This window comes from Leptonychotes weddellii, chromosome 2, assembly GCF_054177405.1.
Source record: "Leptonychotes weddellii isolate Sample4059 chromosome 2, ASM5417740v2, whole genome shotgun sequence".
Classification (NCBI taxonomy): domain Eukaryota; kingdom Metazoa; phylum Chordata; class Mammalia; order Carnivora; family Phocidae; genus Leptonychotes; species Leptonychotes weddellii.
Window position 1 is genome coordinate 88,827,561 of NC_138370.1, and position 26,317 is coordinate 88,853,877.

The window sequence follows — 26,317 nt, forward strand, 5'->3', positions numbered from 1 at the left end:
GGTGCAGCCACTCTGGAAAACAGTATGGAGGTTCCTCAAAAAGTTAAAAACAGAGCTACCCTACAACCCAGCAACTGCACTTCTAGGTATTTATCCAAAGGATACAAAAAGAGTGATCCGAAGGGGCACACACACCCCAATGTTTATAGCAGCAATGTCCACAATAGCTAAAATATGGAAAGAGCCCAGATGGTCCATTGACAGATGAATGGATAAAGATGTGGTATATAAATACGATGGATGTTACTCAGCAAGAATGAAATCTTGTCACTTTCAATGATGTGGATGGAAGTGGAGGCTATTATGCTAAGTGAAATAAGTCAGAGAAAGACAAAGACATATGATTTCACTCATGTGGAATTTAAGAAACAAAACAGATCAACATAGGGGAAGGGGGGCAAAAATAAAATAAGATAAAAACAGGGAGGCAAACCATAAGAGACTTTTAGCTATAGGGAACAAACAGGGTTGCTGGAGGGGAAGTGGGGGTGGGGGAGGGATAGGGTAACTGGGTGACGGGCATTAAGGAGGGCACTGGATGTTACATGCAAGTGATGAGCCATTAAATTCTACTCTTTTTTTTTTTTTAAAGATTATTTATTTATTTATTTATTTATTAGAGAGTGAGCAGGAGAGAAACAGCATGAGAGGGGAGAGGGTCAGAGGGAGAAGCAGGCTCCCCGCTGAGCCGGGAGCCGGATGTGGGACTCGATCCCAGGACCCTGGGATCATGACCTGAGCTGAAGGCAGTCGCTTAACCAACTGAGCCACCCAGGCGCCCCTAAATTCTACTCTTGAAACTAATAATACACTACACGTTAACTAAACTGAATTTAAATAAAAATAATAATTAATTAATTAATAAGCAAACAAAATCAGCAGAAGATGCTCATTCATTCACAAATAGTCGATTCTCTACTACGTATCCAGCTGGGGTAAACTAAACAAGCATGGCCTCACAGAGCTTCTAGCCCAGTGGAGACTACATATAAGGGACAGTTCTATCTATGCACTGAGGGTGGGGAGTGGAGAGTACTTAGTTCCAACCTGAGGGCTCACAGTTGGCTTCCTTAATGGTGGATATCTGGTTTAGCTAAGTGAAAAGGAAGGAGAACATTCTAGGCAGAAGAAACAATATGTGTGAAAATCTAAAGGCAGACTAGAGAAGTTGAAAGTCTTCCCACTATTTATTCAAATACTAATTATGAATGATGATTAAAACTATTTATAAAGTATTAATATAATACTTAAATATTATATATAACTTATATATAATACATAAATATTTATAAATGTATAAAATAAAGCAAATGGGCTTTAATAAATGTATATTTGAACTCTTAAGAAGGAGAACTCCCCAGAGGCAAAATAAAGCTAATTAAAAAACAAATCAGTCAACTTGTGAACTGATACTGTCAGACCTAGGAATATTTGCAGAACTATATCATGAAGGGCATTTAATACCCACCCAAGCAGGAAACAGGGTATTTGGGTAATGGCTTTCCAAGTAAGGCTGAAACATTTGAAGAGTTATGCCCTCAATGAACATTAAGATGGGGAGGGGGGGTTTGGGGGGACAGAAGAAATCCACTGGGATACTGGAAAACAAAGGAAGCATGCCTGTCTTAATCTGGGCTAATAATAACATTGGGTTCATCCTCATTAACACAGATTTGATGTTTGAGTATCATCCAGGACTACCCAAGTTAGACTGTAATCACAAAAGAAGTCTCAGGCCAGTAAAGACACCTGGCAAAAGCAAAGGTAAAATGTCTTTGGAAAAACATAACCCCAAATAGACCCATAAAATTTCTATAGAAATTATGCCAGTAAAGACAAATTCCTAATTCATAATTGCAAAACACATGAGGAAACAATTCACAATGCATGAAGTCAGAAGCCACAAGACTAGGATCAGATCCCCAAGAAATTCAGACAATAAAACTCTTTGATAGAGGCTGTTGGAAGAAATCATTAATACCTCATTCTTATATTTCCAAATGAAGGAACACCCCTAAAACCATACTCTTAGCCTCTTGTTCCACCTCTAAATCAACTCAATCAGATACCCAATTGGAGGGTGACGGCCACATCACTCCACAGACCTTAAGTGGTTTAAGTAAATCTAATAAAAAGCAGTGAATGCTGGGGATTTGTTTCTTTTCTTTACCTTTCTAATCCCGATCCAATGTAAGACGGAAATCCTAGGTAAGTGTCTGGATATGTGGCCTGTCTCAAGATCTAACCTTCTGAAGGGGTGCGGGTGAGGCAGGGAATGTTAGCAAACCCATTTAACCGTAGCATGTTCTCCAACCTGTATATTTGCTTCAAACCCCTCATTTACCTAACCGTCTCCACAAAGCGCCACACCAGAGCATCACAAGGTTTTCTTGGAGTGCTATGCCTATCTCCTGTAAGGTATTTCTAGACTGTCATTCTGCAATATCAATGGGCCTTTTCAATCAATGGCTTCTCCTGCTTCTAATCAATGTGGTAAATCTGCTTTCCCGGGTCTGTCAAGGACTGTGCTGTTCAAGGGACGTAATGTACAAGGCAGAACATTCTTCTTACTCACCTGCTAGAGGCTGTATAGAAGGCAGGAGCGAAGTCAACATTGAATGAGATCCCATTTTAGGGAAGAATGCAGTAAATATGGCCTAAAGAGTTCAAGAAAAGCATAGTTGTAAGGTATGTTGTCCTATTTTGTATTACCAAATTCTGAAAAGCAAATTTAACAAGACCAGAAGTTATCATTCATACTTTTCTTCTTCCTATTCTGAGACTTGCGTTTATGCTGATCGCCACCTGATGATGGGCAGTTCATTGACAGCCAGGATTCATAGGCGGTACAATGGTTGTGACTGTGGCAGAAATAATAATATAACCGATATAAATAAATGGTATCAGGAAACTGCAAAAGCAACAAGATACTATTTTCATAGAAACAGGTTCTAAAGAGCCACAACATTGTGAGTATAACAGAGTTGCTCTTGTCTTCTCTCAGTGGAGATTATGAAATTCGGGAGGAGGAGCACATTTGACAATGAAAAACACCAGCAGATGGTTCCTGAACCTGAACACAAGGAGACGGTACCTGGACACTAGTGGTGGTGACTGATTTTCACAATTACTAACTGGACAATGAAACATGTCAACTCTGTGCTCCATTTTCTAAAATTTTCCTTGAAAAGTCATTGTAGTAGTTTCCTATTGCTGGTGTAAGAAATTACCACAAATGTATGGATTTAAAACAGCACAAACCTACTAGCTTACAGTTCAGGAGATCAAAAGTCTAAAATGGGTCAGCACAGCTGCATTCCTCCTAAAGGCCATTCCTTGGCCTTTTTGAGCTTTTGGCTGCAGGCACTGCTTACTTCATGGCCTCCTCCTCCATCTTCAAAAACAAATTTTAATTCTGTCTATATTCCTTTTAGGTAAGCAAAAATTTATATAAGAAAATAGATTTTATGAGGTTTTTGGAAGATAAAAACAAAATGTGTTAAGTGCCCAGCCAGCACAGGAAGTGCACTAGGAGACTAGAAGACCACGATTATTGTCACTATTATCACGATGATGATAATGATGAAAGATTTCCATCCCAGAAGTTAAAATAAAAGCTTTTATTCTTATGAAGAGAAAACTTGACTATTGAAAGCACATCCAGAATGAGTTAAACTTAGATTGTGCTTTGCCATTTACCAAGCCCTTTCACACACGTGACCTTATCTCATCTTGCCCACAATTCTGTGATACAGGCATTATTTTCATTCCTGACTTTCTGGTGATGAAACTGAGTCTCAAAGACTCAGTTGCTTCACCACTGGTAGTCTGCGGAATTGGAATTGCCACGGGAACCCAAGTCTCCCCCATCACATCTGCCGTACTTTGCATTACAAAATAGTTCTGCTCTCTAACAGTTCCAACTGGTCGGGCTTTTATTATGTAAATCAGTAATTTTCAAAGTGTGGTTCCTGGACCAGCAGCACCAGTAACACCTGTTGAAAATGCAGATGCGGGCGCCTGGGTGGCTCAGTTGGTTAAGCGACTGCCTTCGGCTCAGGTCATGATCCTGGAGTCCCTGGATCGAGTCCCGCATCGGGCTCCCTGCTCGGCAGGGAGTCTGCTTCTCCCTCTGACCCTAACCCCTCTCATGTGCTCTCTCTCAAATAAATAAATAAAATCTTTAAAAAAAAAAAAATGCAGATGCTCAGGTCCTGCGCCTGATTGGCTGAGGGTCAGGCTGAGCAAGATTAGTTTCTTATAAGCTCTCCAGGTTATTCTGATGGACGCTGAAGTTTGAGAACTACTGATCTAAAACATTGCTCTTTTCTTCTAACTGCTTACAATCTCGAGATTAAAGACCCAGCCACAAAAAGCCATTTAAGTAATGATTCAGTGATTAACACTTTTATTAGAGAGACTCCTAGAAGTCTCTTTGAACTTTGTTCTCTAATTATTTGGCTTTTTCATCTCAACAGAAATACAACACATTCCATCTACATAGGAAAGAGAAAAGTAAAACATTGAATTTCAACAGGACAGAAGTAAGATAATAATGATGGTTTCCAATCATCTAATGATGGACACCTGGGCTGCTTTCATAGTTTGACTATTATAAATAATGCTGCAATAAACATTGGGGTGCATATATGCCTTCAAATTTTTTATTCTTTGGGTAAATACCCAGTAGTGCAAATTCCTGGATTGTAGGATAGCTCTATTTTTAACTTCTTGAGGAACCCCCATACTGTCTTCCACAGTGGCTGCACCAGTTTCCATTCACACCAACAGTGAACGAGAGTTCCTTTTCCTCCACATGCTCACCCAACAATTGTTTCTTGAGTTTTTGATTTGAGCCATTCTGACAGGTGTGAGGTGATATCTCATATGGTTCTGATTTGCATTTCCCCGATGATGAGTGATGTTGAGCATCTTTTCATGTCTGTTGGCCATGTGGATGTCTTCTTTGGGGAAATGTCTTCATGTCTTCTGCTCATTTTTTAATTGGATTATTCGGTTTTTTGGGTGTTGAGTTGTATAAGTTCTTTAATATTTTGGTTACTAACCCTTTATTGAATATGTCATTTGCAAATATCTTCTCCTATTTAGTAGGTTGTATTTTAGTTTTTTCCTTTGGTGTGCAAAAGCTTTTTATTTTGATGTGGTATATATATATATATATATATATACAATGGAATATTATTCAGCCATAAAAAGAATGAAATCTTGCCATTTGCAATAACATAAATGGATCTAGAGACTGTAATACTAAGCAAAATAAGCCAGTCAGAGAAAGACAAATACCATATGATTTCACTCATATGTACAATGTAAGAAACAAAACAAATGAGCAAAGTAAAAAAAGAGAGAGAGAAATTAAAAAACAGACTCTTAACTACAGAGAACAAACAGATGCTTCCTAGAAAGGAGGTCGGTGGGGGGGATAGGTGAAATGAGTGATGGGGAATCAAAGGCACACTTATCTTGATGAGCACTGAGTGATATATGGAAGTGTTGAATCACTGTATTGTATACCTGAAACTAATATAATTCTGTATGTTAACTACACTGGAATTAAAATAAAAAAATAAGCTGTGGGGTAAATAAATAAAATGATGGTTTCCAGAATTTCCTCTCCTTCCATATTATCTACAGTTGCTTAAGCAGGATCTTGAAAGATCCGATCCATTATCAGTCCTCTTCCTCCTCTGCATAGATCATATGCTTGGAGAGCACTTAATTGCAGCAGGCCGGAATGATGACAATAAGTCCTCTCACAGCTGGAACAAAGACGAATTGGATGTGGCATGCCCTAGGCCGAGAGGGGCAAAGGGAGAGCTGACATTTTATATGTTATAAATACTGCTTACTGGTTATTCACCAAATTGTTTCTAGGTCTGGGAGTAAGGGCGAAGGTTATTGTTCTGATTTATCATCCATGTCCTGACAGGTTGAATCAACATCCAAGAGCAATATGGGAGGGCAAAGATTCCTGCAGGTTGCCACACCAGAGGTTGGATGATCACTGTTCATTATCAGAACCAAGGGACCAGTCCAGCTTCGAAAGAGGCTCTGGGGAAGACACGCAAAAAAGCATCCCTGAGGAAAAGTAGTCTGTTCCAAGTTTATCACAGACAGTAAGCATTTCAAAGGAGATTTAGAAGAGGAGGTGAGGTTAGCGGTGCTTACCCAAATCCAGGGTGAGGCTGGTCCCCCGCTCAGCCTTAGACCTTCCTTGCTGCTCTAGTTTGGAGCCTCTTCAAACCCTGGGGTACACTCCAGATGGGAATGGGGCTATTCCAACTCTTCAAGGAGAGAGCTCTACCCCAGCCGGCGAAGAGAGCCTGACGACTGTCCTGCCACAGGTTCAGTGAAACATCCTCCTGCCCTGAGCCCTGCACCTTAGTCGGCCCACAAGAGCCTTAAAGCCTGTGTCCTGGGCACCACTGGAAGGTGATTTCATGCCTAAAGAGGACCTTTCTGTAGCATGACCAGAGGACAGTTCTCTGCATTATAGCAAGGCCTTCTAGCAGAGTGGAGGGAAGTAGGTGAACATTTATTGAAGCAGTAACTATGCACCAGGCCTTTTCCATATACTAACTCATTTTATCCTTATAATGAGCTCATTAAGTAGATAATTTTATCCCCATTTTTCAGACACGAAAACAAAGCAGAGAAAGTTGGGTTCCTTACTCAAAGTCACATAGCTGGCAGTTGATAGAGCCAGAATATGCACTCTGGTCTGGCTGCCAAGTTCCTGTCGATGCTGTCACGGCGGAAGGGGCCCAATGGGCTCACCGCCTGCCTCTGAGCAAAGGTCACTGCAGGCCTTCCTGCGTGAGCTGTTGCCCCCAGGTCAACGGGGATCACAGTGTGGACATTGCCTGTGCCATCTTTGTTGGCCTGCCAACATGCATCCGAATCATGCGGCCCCGAGGGAGAAGCACTGCGCACTTCTCCCACCACCAAGCGAGGGGATGGAGATCAGAGCCGGGGGGGTTTTCTCATGGGTGATCCCTACTTATTCTATCTACTCCTCTCAGAACTTCCAGACCTCTTTCCTCCACGTTACCCCCCACACACGTCAATTAAACCGAAAGCCATCATCAATTTTTGGGGGGTTCTCTTACATGAGAAAAAAAAAAAGGCTGAGGTGAATATTTGATTGCAAAGGAGGACAAACAGCATTTGCTGCAATCTGCTTATTTCAGCATAATCCTCTAAGTGCTCTTTTATTTGCCCTAAACAAGCTTGATATACAACACAGTCATAACCATCAATGATATTTCAGCCAGTTAATCATTCATTAGGCTATCTAAGTCAGAAGAACAGTTTTCTTTGAAGCTTGTATTCCCATTTTCAAGTTGGCCCAACAGACCTCTTTCAGAAACGGACTCCTTTCTTCTTGGAATATATACTTTTTTTTGGAATATACAATTTATTATTTCCCACTGGGGATTTTAACTATGATAGGATAGTGAGGTATTAACTAACACTTCCCTTTGTATTTACCGACTACAATTACATCCTTCGCTTTACAAGCTATTTGCCAGGACAATTCCGTGTCAGAATCCATTCCTCCATACCAGGGCAGGGTTCCTAGGCAGCACTAACTCAGGCTGCTACTTGCCAGGCAGAGCACACAATATGGAACGGGATAGGAGGAGAGCATTTGTAGATGGCCCAGGGTGTTCTGTCATGGCCCAGACCTAGGAAGGAACAGAGCTGTGTGTGTGAGCTGATTTTACTATGGGCATTTGGTCATCAAATCTAACTTAGGAATTTTGCCTAAGGGGTGAGTATGTGCCTACACTGCAAGAGTGGGGCATCAGCCTCCGGTATATAACTTATATTTAGAAATAACCGCTATATGGTGCTTTATCTTCAACACGGAGAATACAGGGGTCTGAGAAATAGTAAAAGTAAAAGTTGCCCTGTTACCACCACTTCCTACCCCAGCTCTGGTCTCTGTGAGTTAGGAACGCTTATTTCCCAAGAGGCCAATGGACAAGGAAAGAAGTCACCATCCTGGCAGGAATAATTAAGGACGGAGTATCAGAAGATAGGGCTGCTCTTATAGCCGCCACAGTGTGAGCCAGAGTCCCAGGCTCCTCAGGGCAAGTCCCTAAGGCAAGGCAAATCTAGAATGGGGAAAAGAAGAGAGAGATTATGAATTCAGCTGTCACCCCAAGGATAGCTGCCTGCCTGGGACTATTAGCTCATCCCACTAACCTACTTTTCCCCAGAGAAAGAGACCAGTCAGAATCCTAGAGGAACTGTTCCCAGATGAAGTAAACTTATTATATTAAGCAAGTTGACCCGAGCAGTGCAAGAAGTAGATTTTAGTGGATGCTGTGGTGTACTGACAAGATTCACCTCTCGCCCTAGCCACCGCCGCCTCAAGACCTACACTCGCCCCACCAAGGCACAAAGGCACTCACTGTCCAGGCTGACTGTCAGCTCACAGCTGGGCCAAGAAATTATCCAAGGCCTAAGGGAGCTGCCTGGCTCATGGTTCTCTCCGGGGGCAACCTGTGTCCTGTCCCTGGGCTATGAGGGTTCAGAACAAAGACCCAGCCCCCTCGTCTGAGTGAGGCACAACTCTGAAGGGCTATTCCAGTTCCAGAATTCCTCAGAGGACTGGTTAAGGACTTGGTTGCTGTGGCAGAGCAGACCAGCTTCTCCCTGCTGCCCAGTCCTGCTGCCTCCACTCACAGGAGTTTTCCCAAGAGCATTCCCCAATAAGCTGCACTGAATTATCTGTCTTCAAGTCTGTCTTTCAGGGAGCCCAACCTAAAATAAATGTGAAGAGTGGCAATTCCTAAATGAAGGGATTATTGAAGGTTATCTCCTTTTTGCTTATCTGCATTTTCTGATTTTCAACAATAAACATAAATTACTTCTGTAGTAAGAGCTATATATGCATACATGCACACTGCATATATAACAAATTTCTTAGAGTCATTAAGTTCAGAGGAAAAATAGCCATTTAGGTGTGATCTACAACATACAAAATGAAGAGGAGACATTTGGAGGGAAGAATATTTTATCACACTGTTATTTAAATTTGTATTTTTCTAGTTATTAGTGAGTGTGAATTAATATTTCCTGTTTAATGACCAAGAAAATAAAATTAAGAGGAGAAAAAAACCAAAACAGATAGATTTTATATATTAGTGAAAAAAATTTTGGTAACAGACAAAAGAAAAACATCTAGAAACAAATAATTGATTGAAACTAACTCAAAAATATAAAATATGTATAGTATTTATAGTAGTAAAAAATTATAGTATATATAATATACATATTACATGATATGTATTATATATTATATTATTATACTATACCCTTATATATATTATTATAATTAAAGGAATTAAATTGCTCTTTTAAAACATTTCCCATAAAGAAGACAGAAAGGATCTGTCAAGCTCAGACAGATTCACAATGAGTCCTATCAAATTTTTAGAGGAAAAATAATTATTGATGAAGACGTGGCTAAGTACTCTTATATACACTGTTTTAGGGAGCGTACATTGATATACTACTTTGAAAAACTTATTTGGTATTATTTTTTCCCCTATTTTTAAAATCTAAGGGTTTTTTTTAATCCAAGTTTCATATGCACATTTGTCCTCCAGCAGCTTCTCAGAAAAGATGTTTATGAGATAAATTTTTTGAGACACGTATAACTGGAAAACATCTGTAGTCTATCCTAATAATACTCAGTTGATACTTTGGATAGAATTCTAGATTAGAAAAATAAGCAACAATTTCCTTTATATTTTGAAGGCAATGCTCCTTGATCATCTAACTTCCAGTATGCTGTTGAGAAATTTAAACCCATCTCGATTATGATGTGTATGTCACCTGTCCCTGCCACCTCACCCTACCCCCCAGAATCACAGAAATTTATAAAATTATTTCTTTTTGCCCACATACATGAAATTTCACTTTGTGCCTGAGTGTGATCCTATTCTCACCCACTGTACTAAGTACTTGGTGGGCCTATTCAATGTGGAAAATATCTTTCATTTGGGGAATTTTCTTGTGACTTACATGCTGCATGGCTTCCTGCCTTCCGTTCTTCAATTCTGAATTTCTGTTTCTCAAATGTTATGACTCCTAGACTGTTCCTCTAATTTCCTTTTCTTTGTCTTTTTAATATATTTTCTGGGATGTTTCTTTATCATCCAGCTCTTTTATTAAGTATTTCATTTCTTCCATCATATTTTTAATTTCTAAGAGCAGTTTCTGATTCTCTGTTCAACTTTCATGGCATCCTATTTTTGTTCCAAAGAAACATATTCTCTTACATTTCTGAAAATATTAATGAGAGTTACACTCCTACTTTTATTTTTGAAGTTTTATTCTTCCCACATAGATCTAAAATCTATCATCCATTTGTTTTGCTCTCTCTCTCTTCCATATTAGAGATTTCTTTTCTCAAATGTCTCCTTAATTAAATGTTCGTTTTTCAAGGTCTGTGACTAAAGGCCTGGTGAGCTTGTCAACTGTGAACTTCCCTTTGGGTGATCTAGGTGGGCCATTTGTTGGGGAAAGTGCAATGACATTTTCTTCAGGTCTTTCTTCGTGGTCTGGTCAGGTCCCCCAGAGTTCTAAAATCTTGTATAGAGAGTAAAGGCCTGGCTTCTGGTGTTCTAAAAAGTGAATAGGGTGGATCTCTCGATATTTAATAGGCACACATTCAATTAATCTTCCTGTTTCTTTACAGTATTTGTGTCCTCAACTGTGTCTACTTTTCCTCAGTCAGTTCTGTGCTAGCTTCTCTGGAGAATAATTCGGCTGGCTGTAAGGAATAATTGCTCACGGGCTTAGTACAGAGAAGGCGATTTGAGAATTTAACTGCTTCTTTAAACACTTTCAATCAATTCACTATTATTTCAGCTAGCTCCTTTAGTCCCATCTTCCAGAGACACCAATTATGGGGTCTTTTGAAGATTCTGCAGTATAAATTAAGTTTGTTCTCTGATTCCTTCCCAGCACCCCTTACCCTAAGTTAGGTTTGGCTTTCTCAGTCCTACCAAGCAGTTTACCATTCATCCATTTACTTTCCAGATTTAGAAATTTTACTGATATTGTCTCATCTTCTCTTTTCTCCATCTCTGTGTATTTTTGCCTTCTTAAAAGCTTTAGTGAGATTTTAAAAGGAAACAAAATTAGACATATGCATTAGAATTATTGTCTTTACTAGGAAATGTGACTTTAAAAAAATAAAGATGCACAGAGCCTATTACTCAGTAATTTCATTTACAGGTAAACTCTTGGTACATGTGTACCAGCAGCAATGGGCAGAGATATTCATAGCTTTATTGACATATCAACAAAAAGGAACTCATGGATGAGTCTTAGAAACATAATGGTTAGTTCTTTAAAAATTACAGAAGGGTGTATACAGTATGAAATAAATTTGTTCTGTTCAAAATAAAAAATCCTAAACATGTATTGCCAGTTACTGATATCTTTAATATATCTAACAAAACTTAAAAAGGCAAAGCAATGATAAACATAAAAAAAAAAAAATTAAAGCAGTAGTTACCCTTGGTTGGACAGAAACAGAGAGTTAAAATTGGGGATGAAAATAAGGAGCTTCAACAGTATTGGCAATTGTTAGAGTCCCTAGAAGCAAAACCTGATGTAAGAATCTGAGGTAAGTAGGAAGTTATCCCAGCAGATACTGGTAAGGGAGTAGAGAAGTCAAATGGGAAGGGAAGAAAGAGAGAGGAAGTCTACACAGGTAAGTTATAAGCAGTTTATTACTGTGAGCAACCGAGGCTCAATATCCCTGGGGACCTCTTAAACGCTGTAGAGAATACATGTCAAAGTCATCCCACCTGAGGGACCAAGAAGCTTAGATATCTATCTACCAGCTCCTTCCCATTATTACTTGAGGGTTGTTCCCGATGGCTTCCTTCCCTGGCACATCCAGCATGCCCTGCTTGCAGGGGCTGAGCATGGTTCTTGACCAGAGGAAAGCCTGCAGGCAAAGCCTCTCAGGTGCTCAAGGCAGAGAGCCACTGGGGACTAGTGAGCACTAAGCGGGGAGGCCTCCCACAGTACTATTCCACTTTTTAAACTAGGAGTGGCTAAAATGGGATTTATTTGGTTATTCTTCGTAGTATGTATGTGAAGTGTATACTTTCATATCAATGCTAATGTTAATTAAGAATATTAAGTAAACTTGTACATGTTTCTTGAATGCCCGTTTTGTTCTTTGCAAGATGTTTGTTAGAAATGTGAACTTCATGATATGCTTCATTTTCACTGACCTTCTGCTCACTTGCAGGAATGGGGCTGTAGAGTCCCTGGTGTCATTGGGCCCTAATCCATTTTCTGAACAAGCTGGCCTCCACTGCAGGAGGGCTGTTGTAATTCGGTGTAAATATGGTCATTTATAAAGCAGCAGGAACTGATTTGCAAGAACTCTTAAGACAGTGTATTTTAGGAAAACAACATGTTGTGAAATTCAATTCAAGTTATGTGCCTGTTTTTGTATTATATGGATCATTTTTACATAGTAAGATTTTGGCGTTTGGGGTTTTAGAACTCATACGACATGGGCTAAGACAACTTTTTCGATCATAATTAATTCAATTCCCGATTATGCTATTCCAAGCAGGAACAGTTCTATAAAATCCTCTTTTCTGCGGCCAGCATATTACAGTGCTGTTTACTGAGCCAGATGAATTTTAGGCTGTGCTTACGGAGCAGGGTCATTTAATGGACCAAGGCAACAATAGCTGACCCCTGGGTGTTACTGAACCATACGCTGCAGCTGGACTTCAGGAGGGGAATTTACTAATTTGTCCTGGGTTACACAAACAGGCCAAAGTCGCCCTAATTGATTTTAGAGAATTCTTTCCGACTACTCAAAATCCTTGGAGCCAATAGCTCTGTATGAAGTCAGCTATATAGACAACACATATTTATTGATTAAATTACCCCTTTAATACGTCAGCTTAAAAAACAAAAACTTTGAAAATAGGTTTCAAAAAAATTTCAGTGCCTACAATGACAAGCATACCTGTATTCTTTGACAAAAAGTCTGACTTAAACCACTATGTTAAAACGATGGAAAACACTCTTTACAAAGGAACTGACAATTTACTAGCTTGAAGGTCCTTCATTTTCCTCTGAACAATACAAGCTCATCATTCCACCTCTGAAGGTGAGTCTCTATTTACACTCACGATAAACTGATCAGAAATTATGGAATGAGCTGTTTCAGAAGAGCTCCTAAGAACTGACTGTAGAAGTGGGGATGTAAGCAGAATAGAGGAGTTGGACAGAGAATTCACTATCTCTTGCACTAACCCTGTCTTTATTTAAAATTTTGATATCTTGGGGTGTCTGGGTGGTGCAGTCAGTTAAGTGTCTGCCTTCGGCTTAGGTCATGGTCCCCGGGTCCTGGGATCAAGCACCGCGATGGGTTTCCTGCTCAGTGGGGAGCCTGCTTCTCCCTCTCCTGGCTCCTGCTCTCTCTCACTATCTCTCTCTCAAATAAATAAATAAAATCTTAAAAATAAAAATAAAAATTTGATATCTTGCTCATCGTATTTGTTTCCATTAATATATATGTTTTTTAATGTTTCACTAAAATATTTTTATCTTGAGTGCTGACTATTCTGGCATCCCCTTTCACTAGCTCCGCCCTAGTCCCAGTCCTGAGTGAGGGGTGCCAGGTAATGATGTCTGGCCCTCACCTGTGCCTGCTAAAGCAGACTATTACAGCAACACAGAGGCGGGCGACTAGGAAGGTACTGCACTCTCCTCTCATTGTGGGTCGAAAGTATGGGAATTCTAGGAACTAGATGAAAACTAAGGGTAGGAATATTATTCTGGGGTCCTGTCCAAAAGGATGGTCTGAGAGGATTAAAGACAACCTAGCAGCTGCAGGCAGAAGCTGAAGGGCACCGAGGATGAGGCGCTGCTACCTCTGGAGAGCTAGACTGAGGGCCAGGACAATGGAAGGGGCCCCGCCTCTCTCTACCTCCCATTCTGCCCTCCAACCCTAGAGGCCAGAAGGAAGAAGGTTCATGGCTTGCCTGCAGCCAGGCCCTGGAATGAAGGTAGAGTGTAGAGGAGAAGTCTCAATTTTGAATGAAGAGTAAAGTATTCTTTAATATGTTAGACAAAACATTCCTCAATACTGACTTAAAGCTATGATTTTGATATGAACGTGGCCTTAGGACTCAAGGTCCTGCTGCAAAACTCCAGGGGCCCAATTCCCATTAGAATCTACTGGAACTATAGGAGTCTCATTTACAAAGATTACAATGCAAATGGTGCCCCCTGGAGCTGTGTGACTCCGAGGCCCTGATAGAACATTTTATTACTTGAATGGGCAGAAAAAAAAGGGACTGCCTAGGTTTTTAAGCAGGCACAGGAAAAAACTTCTCCCAGTGAAAGATAAAGACAAAAATAAATTTGCATTTTAGTTAAGCTCCATAAATTGCGTTCATTCAACCCATGGTTACAGAAGGATGAGCAGAGGAATGAATGGATGAAAAAACAGATTGTAAAAGGCCAATTTAAGTTATTAAAGAGTGATTCTATTTAAATTAATCTGTTTCTTTAACAGGGAGATGACTGAAGAAGCAAACGCCTACTGAAAAGGGAACCAACATTCATTGGGGGCAAATTTCAATGTCTGACTGACTGATGTTGTTTAGGGACTTTATCTGTATTTCAAAGGTTGGTCTTCCATATAGATAAGCTCCCTGAAAAGAGAAGACTGTGCCCTGATGCCCTTGCGAGATAGCATACACATCTGGCACAGTTGGAATCTGTTGTCTCCTCAGCTAATCTAGTCTGCCAGCCATCTAGGGCATTCCCACATCTCTGTGGCTCTCTTTTCTCCAGTCTCGCTTTCACCATCTTATTTTCAGTTCTCATTTCTCAGCAAGGTTATAGCAATATTTAATTAGCCTTTTCTTCCAGATGAGTCCCTCAAATCCCTCCTCTATTTGGTGCCAAATGAAGCCTTCTAAAATACAAATCTTGATCAAATGAAGATATGTGCATGGGTCTCTATGCACACACAAACTTAAAGGAGTATACACATATACATATCTATGTGTACATATACACACATACGGGTACATAGAAATACATAAATATATATACACACAAAATGCGTGAGTGTGTTCAAACATACGTAAAACTAGATGAATCGTACATAAACCTGCTTAAGATTCTCTCCCTCTCCCTCTGCCCCCACCCAGATAAATAAATAAATAAATAAATAAATTTTAAAAATTTCTTAATGATGTAGAGGAATATTTAATGAAATGGAAAAATTTTGATAAGGTTGTCGATTTTTATTTTATTTTCTTAAAACATTTTATTTATTTATTTGACAGAGAGAGAGAGAGAGCACAAGCAGGGGAAGCAGCAGGCAGAGGCAGAGGGAGAAGCAGGCTCCCCGCCGAGCAGGGAGCCCGATGCGGGACTCGATCCCAGGACCCTGGGATCATGACCTGAGCCGAAGGCAGACGCTTAACCGACTGAGCCATCCAGGCTCCCCAAGGTTGTTAATTTTTAAAGATTTGTAAAATAATATATATAGAATAAGCTCATCTATTTGTATAACATGCATATTTTATATAAATGAATGATGTGTGTATAAATATATATAATATATAATTATAATATCTATTTCATTATAAATATATATATAAATGCTAGCACCAACTACCTTGAGAGATAAGGTCCTGAGTAATTTTTACTTTTCTTTGGGCTTAGCTGTATTTTCAAAATTTTCTACAGTGACATATACAGTCATGGTAGTCTTCCCACTAAGTGTGTTTCTCTGTGGCAAGGATGTAAAGCTACGGTATAGCAAAGTCAACTGATGCTTTTCCTAACACTGGTAACATTTTCTTGATTTCTACAGGATTACTTCTGCCATGCCTAAAAAAGTAGCACTTTGGCAACATTATTCTTTCACTCTGAGATAAAAGTTTGCTTCATTCCATCAAGGAGCCAAGGTCCCTTGTAGTATTCTGCCAACCAGATAGCTTTGGAGCCTATGATCTGCAATTAACTTTCCTTTGGAAAGCCTGCAAACGGAGGCTCCTCAATTAGGTTGCAAAATAGGCAGGGAGTCAAAATATTACACTGGGTAAGCCCATGACCCTAGTATCAAATTAGAAGGCAGTGGGGTACTGTTCATTATTAAACAAACTGTTAGCTGGTTAAACACCCACATGCTAAACCCAGACTGGGAAACAAATGGCACTTCTAAACAGGCAACAAAGGCTTTAATTAGGATACATAAGCTTACTTTGTACATATTTTGTACCCATTTTGAATCGTCTCTGCCGGGGCGCCTGGGTGGCTCAGTCCTTGAGCATCTGCCTTCGGCTTAGGTCATGATCCCAATGTCCTGGGATCCAGCCCCACATCGGGCTCCCTGCTCAGCGGGAAGCCTGTTTTTCCCTCTCCCACTCCCCCTGCTGGTGTTCCCTCTCTCACTGTCTCTCTCCATCAAATAAATAAAATCTTTGAATCGTCTCTGCCCTCAAATCTGAAAATCTCTTAGAAGAAACAGGCTAACAGATACTATAATCAATGCAGTAAGTGTAAAAGGGTTCTGATGGCAATACTGGAGCACAGGCAAAGAAGAGTTAGCCCAGACCAGCAGGAAGGAGGAAGGCAAGGCAGCTTGTTGGATAGGTGAAACTGAGCTGACTCTGAAAATCTAAGTGGGTGCTAGGTAGGGAGAGCATGGAGTAAGGGGTGGGATTTACAAGCAGAGTTAAGAAGATGGACAAGAATACAGAGATGGGAGAGATCAGAGCACCTTGGATAGGGGAAGAGTAAAGCGAGGTGAACAGGAGAGGTAAGGAATATAGAATTTTATGCTGATGGCAATAGGGAATCACTGAATGATAATATGCAAAGACAGGACATGGTCACATGTGCATTTTATGAAGATAATTCTCTAGACAAAACAGATTCTGAGAGACTGGAGGAGGGGAACACCATTTAAATTATTGTAGCAAACTAGGTGAGTGATAGTGACTACTAGAAAATACAAAGAGGGGATATACTTAAGTGATATTAGGGAGTAAACGTTGATTTGTTGATAAAATGGAAAGGTGAGAATAAAGGAGAGGAAAGACATTAGAATCATCCCTAGAATGGCAGAATCAATCACTGATACAGGAAATAGAAGAGGAGAGAACAAGGCTAAGTGGAAAGTTAAGCTCCTTTCCAGTTGTGTGGAATTTGAGGTGCCGATAAAGCATGCAGGTAGAGAAACCCGGTAAGGAATAGGTACCTTGGGATGCCTGGGTGGCTCAGTTGGTTAAGTGTCTGCCTTCAGCTCAGGTCATGATCCCAGGGTCCTGGGATCGAGCTCCGCATCGGGCTCCCTGCTCAGAGGGGAGCCTGCTTCTCCTCTCCCTCTGTCTGTTGCTCCCCCTTCTTGTGCTCTGTCAAATAAGTAAATAAAATCTTTTTTTAAAAAAAAAAAATTGGAATAGGTACCTGGTAGGAGAGAGATCTGGGTTGTAACTCTGAAGTTTGGAATCACATAGATGGAAACTGAAAACATGGGAATGAAAAAGATGGCCCAGATAGACTGTGTGGAATGAAAAGAGATCTTAAGATACAACTTTAAATATAAGGTGTCAAATGAGGAACAATTGCCCATGGAAGAGCCTAAAAAGGAGCATTCAGAGAAGTAAGTTGAATGTCAAGAAAGAATCAAATCAGGAAAAGAAAAGGAGAAATTTCCAAGTGGGGAAGAGTCAATAGTCTGGAATGCTGCAGTGACATAAAATAAAGGCCAAGATGTGTGCATAGTGTTTGGCAACAAAAAATTCATCTATGACCTCAGTGAGTAGTTTCAGTGGAGTGGTGAATGTGAAAGCTGGTATTGCAGTAGATTGAGGCACTAACAGAAGAGAAGAGTGTAGAGACAAGTATAGATTATTTTCTCAGGAAGCCTGGCTATAAAGGGAAGGAGAAAGACTGAATAGTTTCTAGAAACATAAAAAGAATCCAGAGAGTCTTTTCATTTCTTAAAATGGGAAAGACTTGACCATCTTGATATGAAGGAGAAAAGATCCCACCTCAGCTTAATAAACAAAAGAGAAAGATAGGGGCAAATATGAAAATGCAGGGGGGAAAGTCTTTGCATGTGCCTCACTATTATAATTTTAAGCCTTGCTTCCTCTTGACTGAAACTGTATGTATTCATTCTTCTACACTTTAGCATAGTGCCTGGGTCACAGTAGAAATTCTAATATTTGTTGAGTAAATAAGTGGGTAAAAGAATTTATAGCAGTAAAGAAAGTACTAACAGGTGATATTGAAAATGAGAAGGCACAAATTGAGGGAATTATTATTTGATGGTTTATTTCCCCTGTGGAGTAGTATGTAGGTCATCTGCTGAAGGCAAGGGAAGAAGAGTATAAGAAAATGATTAAATCAACATCAAAAAAACAAATAATCCAATTAAAATGGGCAGAGGACCTGCATAGAGATTTTCTAAAGAAGAAGATGGTCAACAGATACATGAAAAGATGTTCAACATCCCTAATCATCAGGGAAATGCAAATCAAAACCACAATGAATTATCACCTCACACCTGTCAGAATGGCTAGTATCAAAAAGACAAGGATTAACAAGTGTTGATGAGGATATGGAGAAAAAATAACCCTTGTGCATTGTTGGGGAGAATGTAAATTGGTGTAGCCCTTGTGGAAAACAGTATTGGGGTTCCTCAAAAGTTAAAAATAGAAATGCCATATGAGGGGCACCTGGCTGGCTCAGTTGGTAGAACACGCGACTCTTGGTGACTAACATAATAAAATTAAATTAAATTAAAAAAATAAAAAGAACATGCGACTCTTGATCTTGGGGTTGTGAGTTTGAGCATCACACTGGGTGTAGAGATTACTTTTAAAAAATCTTAAAAAAAAGAAAGAAATACCATATGATATGGTAATTCCACTATTGGGTATTTGCCCAAAGAAAACAAAAATGTTAATTTGAAAAGATATATGCACCCTATGTTTATTGCAGCATTATTTACAGTAGCCAAGCTAGGGAAGCAGCCCACGTGTCCATTGAATAATGAATGGATAAAGAAGATGTGACATAGACAGACAGATATAATGGAATACATATAATGGAATATTATTCAACCATAAAAAATAATGAGAGCTTACAATTAGAGACAACATGGATAAACCTAGGTCATATTATGCTAAGTGAAATAAGAGACAGAGAAAGACAAATAAAATATAATTTCACTTACACGTGGAATCTAAAAAATAAAATAAAGCAGAAACAGACCCATAAATACAGAAAACAGAGGGATAGGGTAGTTGCCAGAGGGAGAGGGTTGTGAGGATGGGCAAAATAGGTGAAGGGGAGATATAGGCTTCCAGTTAGAGAATGAATCGGTCACAAGAATAAAAGGCACAACCAAGGGAAAATAGTGATACTGTAATAGCGTTGTGTGGTGACAGATGGTAGCTACACTTGTGGTGAGCACAGCATAATGTATAGAGTTGCTGAATGACTATGTTGTACACCTGGAACTAATGTAACATTGTGTCAACTACACCTCAATAAAATAATTTTTAAAAAGAATAAAACTCTGCTTTTAATAGAAAAAAATTATTAAAGATACTGTCATGAAATGAAGAGGGAGTTGACTGGGACACAGAGAAGTCTTGCCAGACAGTGCGGACGATTCAGCTGAGCCTAGAAACCATGCATGTGTCATAGCACAGGGCTTGGTGCAGGGAAAATGAGTAGGGGCTTCATAAGCCGTGTTAGGAATGTAATTCTTACAATCCCCTGCAGGGATGGGATAGGGATCACCAGGAGCTTCTGTTGATTTCCACTTCTTCCATACCACTCCGTGACTAACGTGGACTATGAGCCTAGAGAGAGAGAGAGAGCATCTGCGCACACACACCTAATCCACCCACTCTCCCAAGCTGCAGGACCCTTAGTCTTCTAGCTTTATCAGAGAAGAAAATAAAGAACTGGGTCAGCCCTCAGCCAGATGGTCCAATTGTATCATCAGTAGGAGAGGTCTGCAGGGAACTTGGTCTATAGGTTCTATATAATCTTTTCTAGCTGGGTCCAGTTGAGTAGTAAGAATTGAGAAGCTACAGGGCGCCTGGGTGGCTCAGTTGGTTAAGCGACTGCCTTCGGCTCAGGTCATGATCCTGGAGTCCCTGGATCGAGTCCCACATTGGGCTCCCTGCTCGGCAGGGAGTCTGCTTCTCCCTCTGACCCTCCCCCCTCTCATGTGCTCTCTCTCTCATTCTCTCTCTCAAATAAATAAAAAAAAAAAAAAAAAAAGAATTGAGAAGCTACAGAGTTGGGAAGCTGGAAAAGTATAATGTTAAAAATTTGATCTACTCATTTAAAAAATCCAAGGGTGCCACTCTACAGACAACAGGGACTCCTGACTTTAAATTAGGATATTGCCACTGATATATGGAAGACTGAAAAGTTTAACATGTCCATTTTGTTAGTAGGTTGGCATGAGTTCAAGTGCTATTTGCTTACCTGATCCTATTATGCTCCCTTCTCAAATGGAAGTATACTAGGGTTATGGTTCCCAAATGATGAGTTTTCATTATCACTGATAAAAGGGAGAAAAACAAAGTAATCATTTTTTTTTCATAAAGTTAGTTACAAATGTAAAGGACTTCTAGTATTCTAAAATTACAATCTCTCTTCCCCAACACCCCTCTCCCTTTCTCTCTCTCTGTTTTGATGTCTTTTTCTCTCTTAATGAAATAATGGAGCTAGTGGAAGGTAATTAGCTTTTTAATGTGTTTACTTGATAAAATAATAAGTGGGCAACTCCACTGAAAAAGTGTGCCCAATGGATACAATCAAAATTAAAAACTAGAGATGCCTGGGTGACTTGGTTGGTTAAGCATCTGATTCTTGATCTCAGCTCAGTCTTGATCTCAGGGTTGTGAGTTCAAGCCCCGTGAGTTCATGCCCAGCATGAAGCCTACTTAAAAAAAAAATTAAAAACTTAATTCTATTTCTCCAGTTTCCTGTTCAAATGTGTTAGATACATCCTTCCTCTAACCCTGAATGAAATGTTGGGCATGCTCTTTAGTTTCTCTACTGACCTTGAGTTAATAAGAGTTTCTTTGGTCACATTTATTCACAATAATGGTCTCTTCTTAGCAAGTGATATATTCAGACTAGTTAATAACCAAAACTCTGCATGTCATAATGAGTTAATGTGTTTCCTCTACCAGCTCAGTCCTGCTTCAGGCTGAAAGCCTGCAGTGGGGGAAAGGAGAGATATGGTGGCCTCCTTTACTTTTTACCTTTTTAGCTATCCTCCATGGTCTCGTCCCATATACATATTGACTTTTAGCTTCTGATTGCACCAGGATTGGGGATGAGAGGGAATAAGAGTAAAACAAAGGAATGGTTTTAATTAATGGCATAGCTGATATCTGGTTTTTGTTTTCTCTTTACATGGCAGATGTTTAAAACTGTTTCTCTAATGGAAGTTTTCGAGTTATCTAGCTACATTTCTACCTCTTAAAATTTTTCTCAGCTGCCTATCATCATTCAAGACCAAAACAAAAACCCCAGTGAGCACCCATGTGTTATGGACTGTACCAGGTGTCAGGATATTTACCAAACTCCTGGCAACCCAAAAGCACAATGCAAAAGAACATATTAGTAAAATAAATAAATCTTCAGCCTCAGTATCATATTAACTTTAACTTTTTATTTATATTTGGTCATAAAATCTTACTTTACAAGGTAATTGCTATTGTAAAAAAGGGATAGGTCATCAATTGTCTCAGTTCCCAGATGTTATTTGATATATGTTCTAAATTGTGTTACCTCCAATGTAGTGAGCACTTTGAACTTATAAGCAGAAAACCTATTTTAAGAGAGTACGCATTCTAGTTCTTGAAATAAATGTACTCACAAGTTGTAGTTTGAGATAGACTAGGTATTGTTTATCATGTTTTATAGTTGACTCCTGAACAACATGGGGGGAGGGGTCAGGGGCACCAACCCTCCCCATGCAGTCAAAAATCCTTGTATAACCTTTGACTCCTCAAAAACGGAAACACTAATAGTCCACTGTTGACTGGAAGTCTTCCTGATAACATAAAGTCAATTAATACATATCTTGTATGTCATATGTATTACAGACTATAGTCTTACACTAAAGTAAGTTAGAGAAAATATTTTAAAAATAAGGAAGAACAAATACATTTACAATATTGTACTGTATTTATTGAAAAAAATCCATATATAAGTGGATCCATGCAATTCAAACCCATGTTGTTCAAGGGTCAACTGTAATTCAGTTGAATTTCCGGAGAGGAACTAAGAAATTTATAGAAAGATAAACCACAATGGCTGGGCATTAGTGTAGATAAGTGACCTTTTAAACTTTAAACTTCCACATCACAGTATGAAGCTGGTTCTAAGATAAGAACTAGAATAAATTGTCTCCTAAGGACAGACCTGAATCTCTATTGCTTAGAGGCTGACTCAACTGAAGATCATGGCTTTTGATGGTACTTGGAAGATAGACCGGAACGCGAACTATGACAAGTTCATGGAAAAAATGGGTAAGGGCTTAATTCTTTAGTGGCTTGTTATTTTGTTCTTCACAGACATTTTTCCTTCTAAACCTCAGGGTTTAGGGAATGACTCCTGTTCTGGTGGTGAGGATCCAAAATGTATGAGGCTCAGAGTAGGGAAAACAATATTCTCACTTCTTATATTAGGAAAACTACAGTTTCACTAGTGGGAGAAAAGATTGAGTTCTCTGAAACAAAAAAGATCCAGGTATGATTCACTCACTCTTCAACTGCTGATTGTGCCTGTATCATTGAAAACTTACTCTTTTTTTTTTTGGTTTAGAGAGTAAAAAAGGGCAGTGCATAATGAAAACTTCAAAACGTTGAATTCTAGGGGATGGAAAAACAAAGATCATATAGTAAAGCAATGGGGAAAAAAAAGTTCTATCATGATTCACAGCTCTAAATAAATTAGATGTAATTCTCATTTCCTCTGACATAAAATTTTGGGAATAATCTCATGATTCCATGTGGTTTCTATGTGGGTTTTAATTTAACAAATTTAATATCTATTCCAATACTCTGGCAGCTCATACACTGTGTGAGATGTGCAAACAAATTGGAATCATTCCCCAAAAACAAAATTTGCATCAATTATATCCTATAGTTCCAGAATTCCATGTTGAAATTTATGGGATTTGCACATTCTTACAATAATGAATTTGACTGCAATCTTTGCCAATTTTCTCATTTTTGTGATAGAAATCCCACAAAAAGCAAAGAGAATTATGAAGTTCAAAATTTTAAAGCCATTATGGAAAGTCAAAAAATGTTTAAAAATACTGTTTATGCAGAATTAAAGTTCCTTATAAATATATTAATATATTTAATCCTTTGACATTTCTGGAATTTAGTTTAATTAACACTGAAGCAAAAAGTTTGATAATTATATTAAAATTACTCAGTTGTAAGATTCTACAATTCTGTTTTTCATTTAATTTCTCATAAGTTTTGGAAACATAACTTGAATCACTACTCTTGATCTGACTAAGCCTGAATTTTTTCTGTAAGAGGCAATCTGAATGCTCTTGTACAAAGGCAATGCAATCAAGTTTTCCTTCCCACCCTCAAAATGTACATAAACAAATAAATAAAACAGAACTTGTTGAAATAAACACTTTCTATGGCATTTTGACTCTATTTTCTCCAACATCTTTTGCTTTGCAGGTGTTAACATGGTGAAAAGGAAGCTTGCAGCTCATGACAATTTGAAACTGACAGTTACACAAGAAGGAAATAAATTCACCGTCAAAGAATCAAGCACTTTTCGTACCATTGAAATTGTTTTTGAGCTTGGTGTCACTTTTAATTACAGCCTAGCAGATGGAACTGAACTCAGTGTAAGATACTTTTTACAAGCAATACATTCTTGATTTTTCTACACAATACTAAAATAATCTCTTTTCTGTCACTGGATGTTTAATGTTAAGCCTCCTTCATTTACTGAAGCAGCCAATAGAATTTATCCACATTATATATTGCACAAATTGGCAGGATATTTAAGTCTAACGTTTTTATTTTCATACATCTGTAAATAATCTGGATTGAACAATAAGAATTAGAAAAACATCCTTTGGATGATTAAATATAGACCTATTATTTATAAAGAAAACTGAAGCTCAGTGTTTTCAACTTTACATACCTGATAGCACCAAAAGCTTTTAGATTTATCTAACTTAAGCTTAATAGTCATTTAATAAATACACTAAAATAATAAAATAAATGAATAAATTAATTAATGAATGGGTGACCAAATGGAAAAGTCTGATGCATGCTACATTGTAGGTCACTGGGAATACACCTTTTAATGTTTAAAATAAAAAATTTTAGATAGTCGTATTTTTCAACTGAGTTTTTAAAACATTTTTGTCCTCAGGATTTTCTAGTTAAATTATATGTTTGTAATGACAAACTGTCAAATATTTTATCATTTATGGCCATTTATTTATTTATTTATTTAAAGACTTTATTTGTAAGCAATCTCTACACCCAACATGGGACTTGAACCCACAACCCAAGATCAAAAGTTGCATGCTCCATCAACTAAGCCAGCCAGGCATCCCAATGGCCATTTTTAAATTATTACAACAATTATAAAATTAGAACATACACAGTGTTGTTAGGCTCTCCATGAAACTAACTTGAACCATGACTAAATTTAGGATACTCTTTTTAACATGAAAGATTTAGAAAAAGGAAGCATTGCTCATCTACCTTAAAATTTAGCATTTGGAAACAACTGAGTGAGACAAACATAAGGGTTACCAGCATATAATCTAGAGCCCCAAAAGCCTAGGTTCAATCCTGGCTCTATGACTTTAGGTGAATTATTGTGTCCCATTTTTCTCAACCATAAAATGGAGACAGTAATATCTACTTCATAAGGTCATTTGAAGACTGAAGAAGTAGATCTATAATACTCAGAACAGTGCCTAACATATGTAAGACCCTTAAAAAAGCTATTTGTTATTATTATTATTATTATTTATTACTATTATTTTACATTTATAGGGTACTTGGAACCTAGAAGGAAATAAACTTGTTGGAAAATTCAAACGGATAGACAATGGAAATGAACTGAATGCTATCCGAGAAATTAGAGATGGTGAATTGGTTCAGGTGAGTGGTAAAAAGATCATAGCTATTTCCTAAAGACAAAAATAATTACATAATAATAATTTTATATTTGTGATTGCTGAGTTATATCTTCAACAAAAAAACTATTATCTTTCTCATAAATCTTACTTATTTTAACTAAAAATGTGACTAAAAACCAAAAATGTGTTTGTATAAAATGTTGCTATAAAGACTAAGAAAAAAATACTATAATCATTTCAAAGCTATAATAATACTAACATTTTTCTTAATTGAGCCTTAAATCTTAATGTCAATTTCTTCTATGTTTGTTAACACCTTTCAGACTTACATATATGAAGGAGTAGAAGCCCAGAGGATCTTCAAAAAGGAATGAGCTTTATTCTTGGAGCACAGCCCAGAATACAAATTGAATGGAAAATCTATATTGTAATAAAACTGTTTTTCTCTCTCTGATTAGTCCTTTTGTAAACATAACCAGTGACTCACATTTCTAATCTGACCAAGGCAAAACAAGTAAAAGCTAATTAGGATTTAATTTGTTTTACATTCCCTAAGATGTACGTTCATTGCTGTATTGGTGTTCTAAAAGAATTTGTGCCATTTTTTAACACAGATGAATAAACTTTGTTTCTACATTGTTTTATAAGTAGCTTCTCCTTAAAAAAAAAAAAAAGAAAATTGGGGCGCCTGGGTGGCTCAGTCGTTAAGCGTCTGCCTTCAGCTCAGGTCATGATCCCAGGGTCCTGGATTGAGTCCCACATCGGGCTCCCTGCTTGGCAGGAAGCCTGTTTCTTCCTCTCCCACTCCCCTGCTTGTGTTCCTTCTCTCACTGTTTGTCTCTGTCAAATAAATAAATAAAATCTTAAAAAAAAAAAGCTATGTGACATATGCATTGATAGACTATATGGTTTGTTGTTGTTGTTTTCACATTTGGTAAACTAAAAAGACAGACTGCATGGGGGTCTTTAAAATCCTACACTGGGCATGAGTTTTCAGCAGAAACTTTGTAGGCCAAAAGGGAGTAGCAGGATATATTTAAAGTGCTAAAAGGGAAGAACTTACAACCAAGAATACTCTACCCTACA

At 38.5% G+C, this 26,317-nt stretch overlaps 1 protein-coding gene and 1 long non-coding RNA gene across 2 annotated transcripts in view; both read left to right on the forward strand.

The window, feature by feature from the left end:
* LOC145720273 (uncharacterized) overlaps positions 1-26,317 on the forward strand; it is a 332,443-nt gene that overhangs the window by 271,883 nt on the left and 34,243 nt on the right. The window lies entirely within an intron of this gene.
* On the forward strand, positions 22,393-26,047 carry FABP2 (fatty acid binding protein 2). Its single transcript, XM_006740610.3, has 4 exons — positions 22,393-22,622; positions 23,802-23,974; positions 25,146-25,253; positions 25,555-26,047. Exons 1-4 carry the CDS (start codon positions 22,556-22,558, stop codon positions 25,603-25,605), a joined length of 399 nt encoding a protein of 132 aa, XP_006740673.1. The 5' UTR covers positions 22,393-22,555; the 3' UTR covers positions 25,606-26,047.

Excerpts from the sequence above, each read along its gene's own strand:
- FABP2 (XM_006740610.3), top strand. The coding sequence starts at position 22,556 with ATGGCTTTTGATGGTACTTGGAAGATAGACCGGAACGCGAACTATGAC. Across the intron at positions 22,623-23,801 it reads CAAGTTCATGGAAAAAATGG|GTGTTAACATGGTGAAAAGG; the intron begins GTAAGGGCTTAA and ends TTTGCTTTGCAG. Across the intron at positions 25,254-25,554 it reads GAGATGGTGAATTGGTTCAG|ACTTACATATATGAAGGAGT; the intron begins GTGAGTGGTAAA and ends AACACCTTTCAG.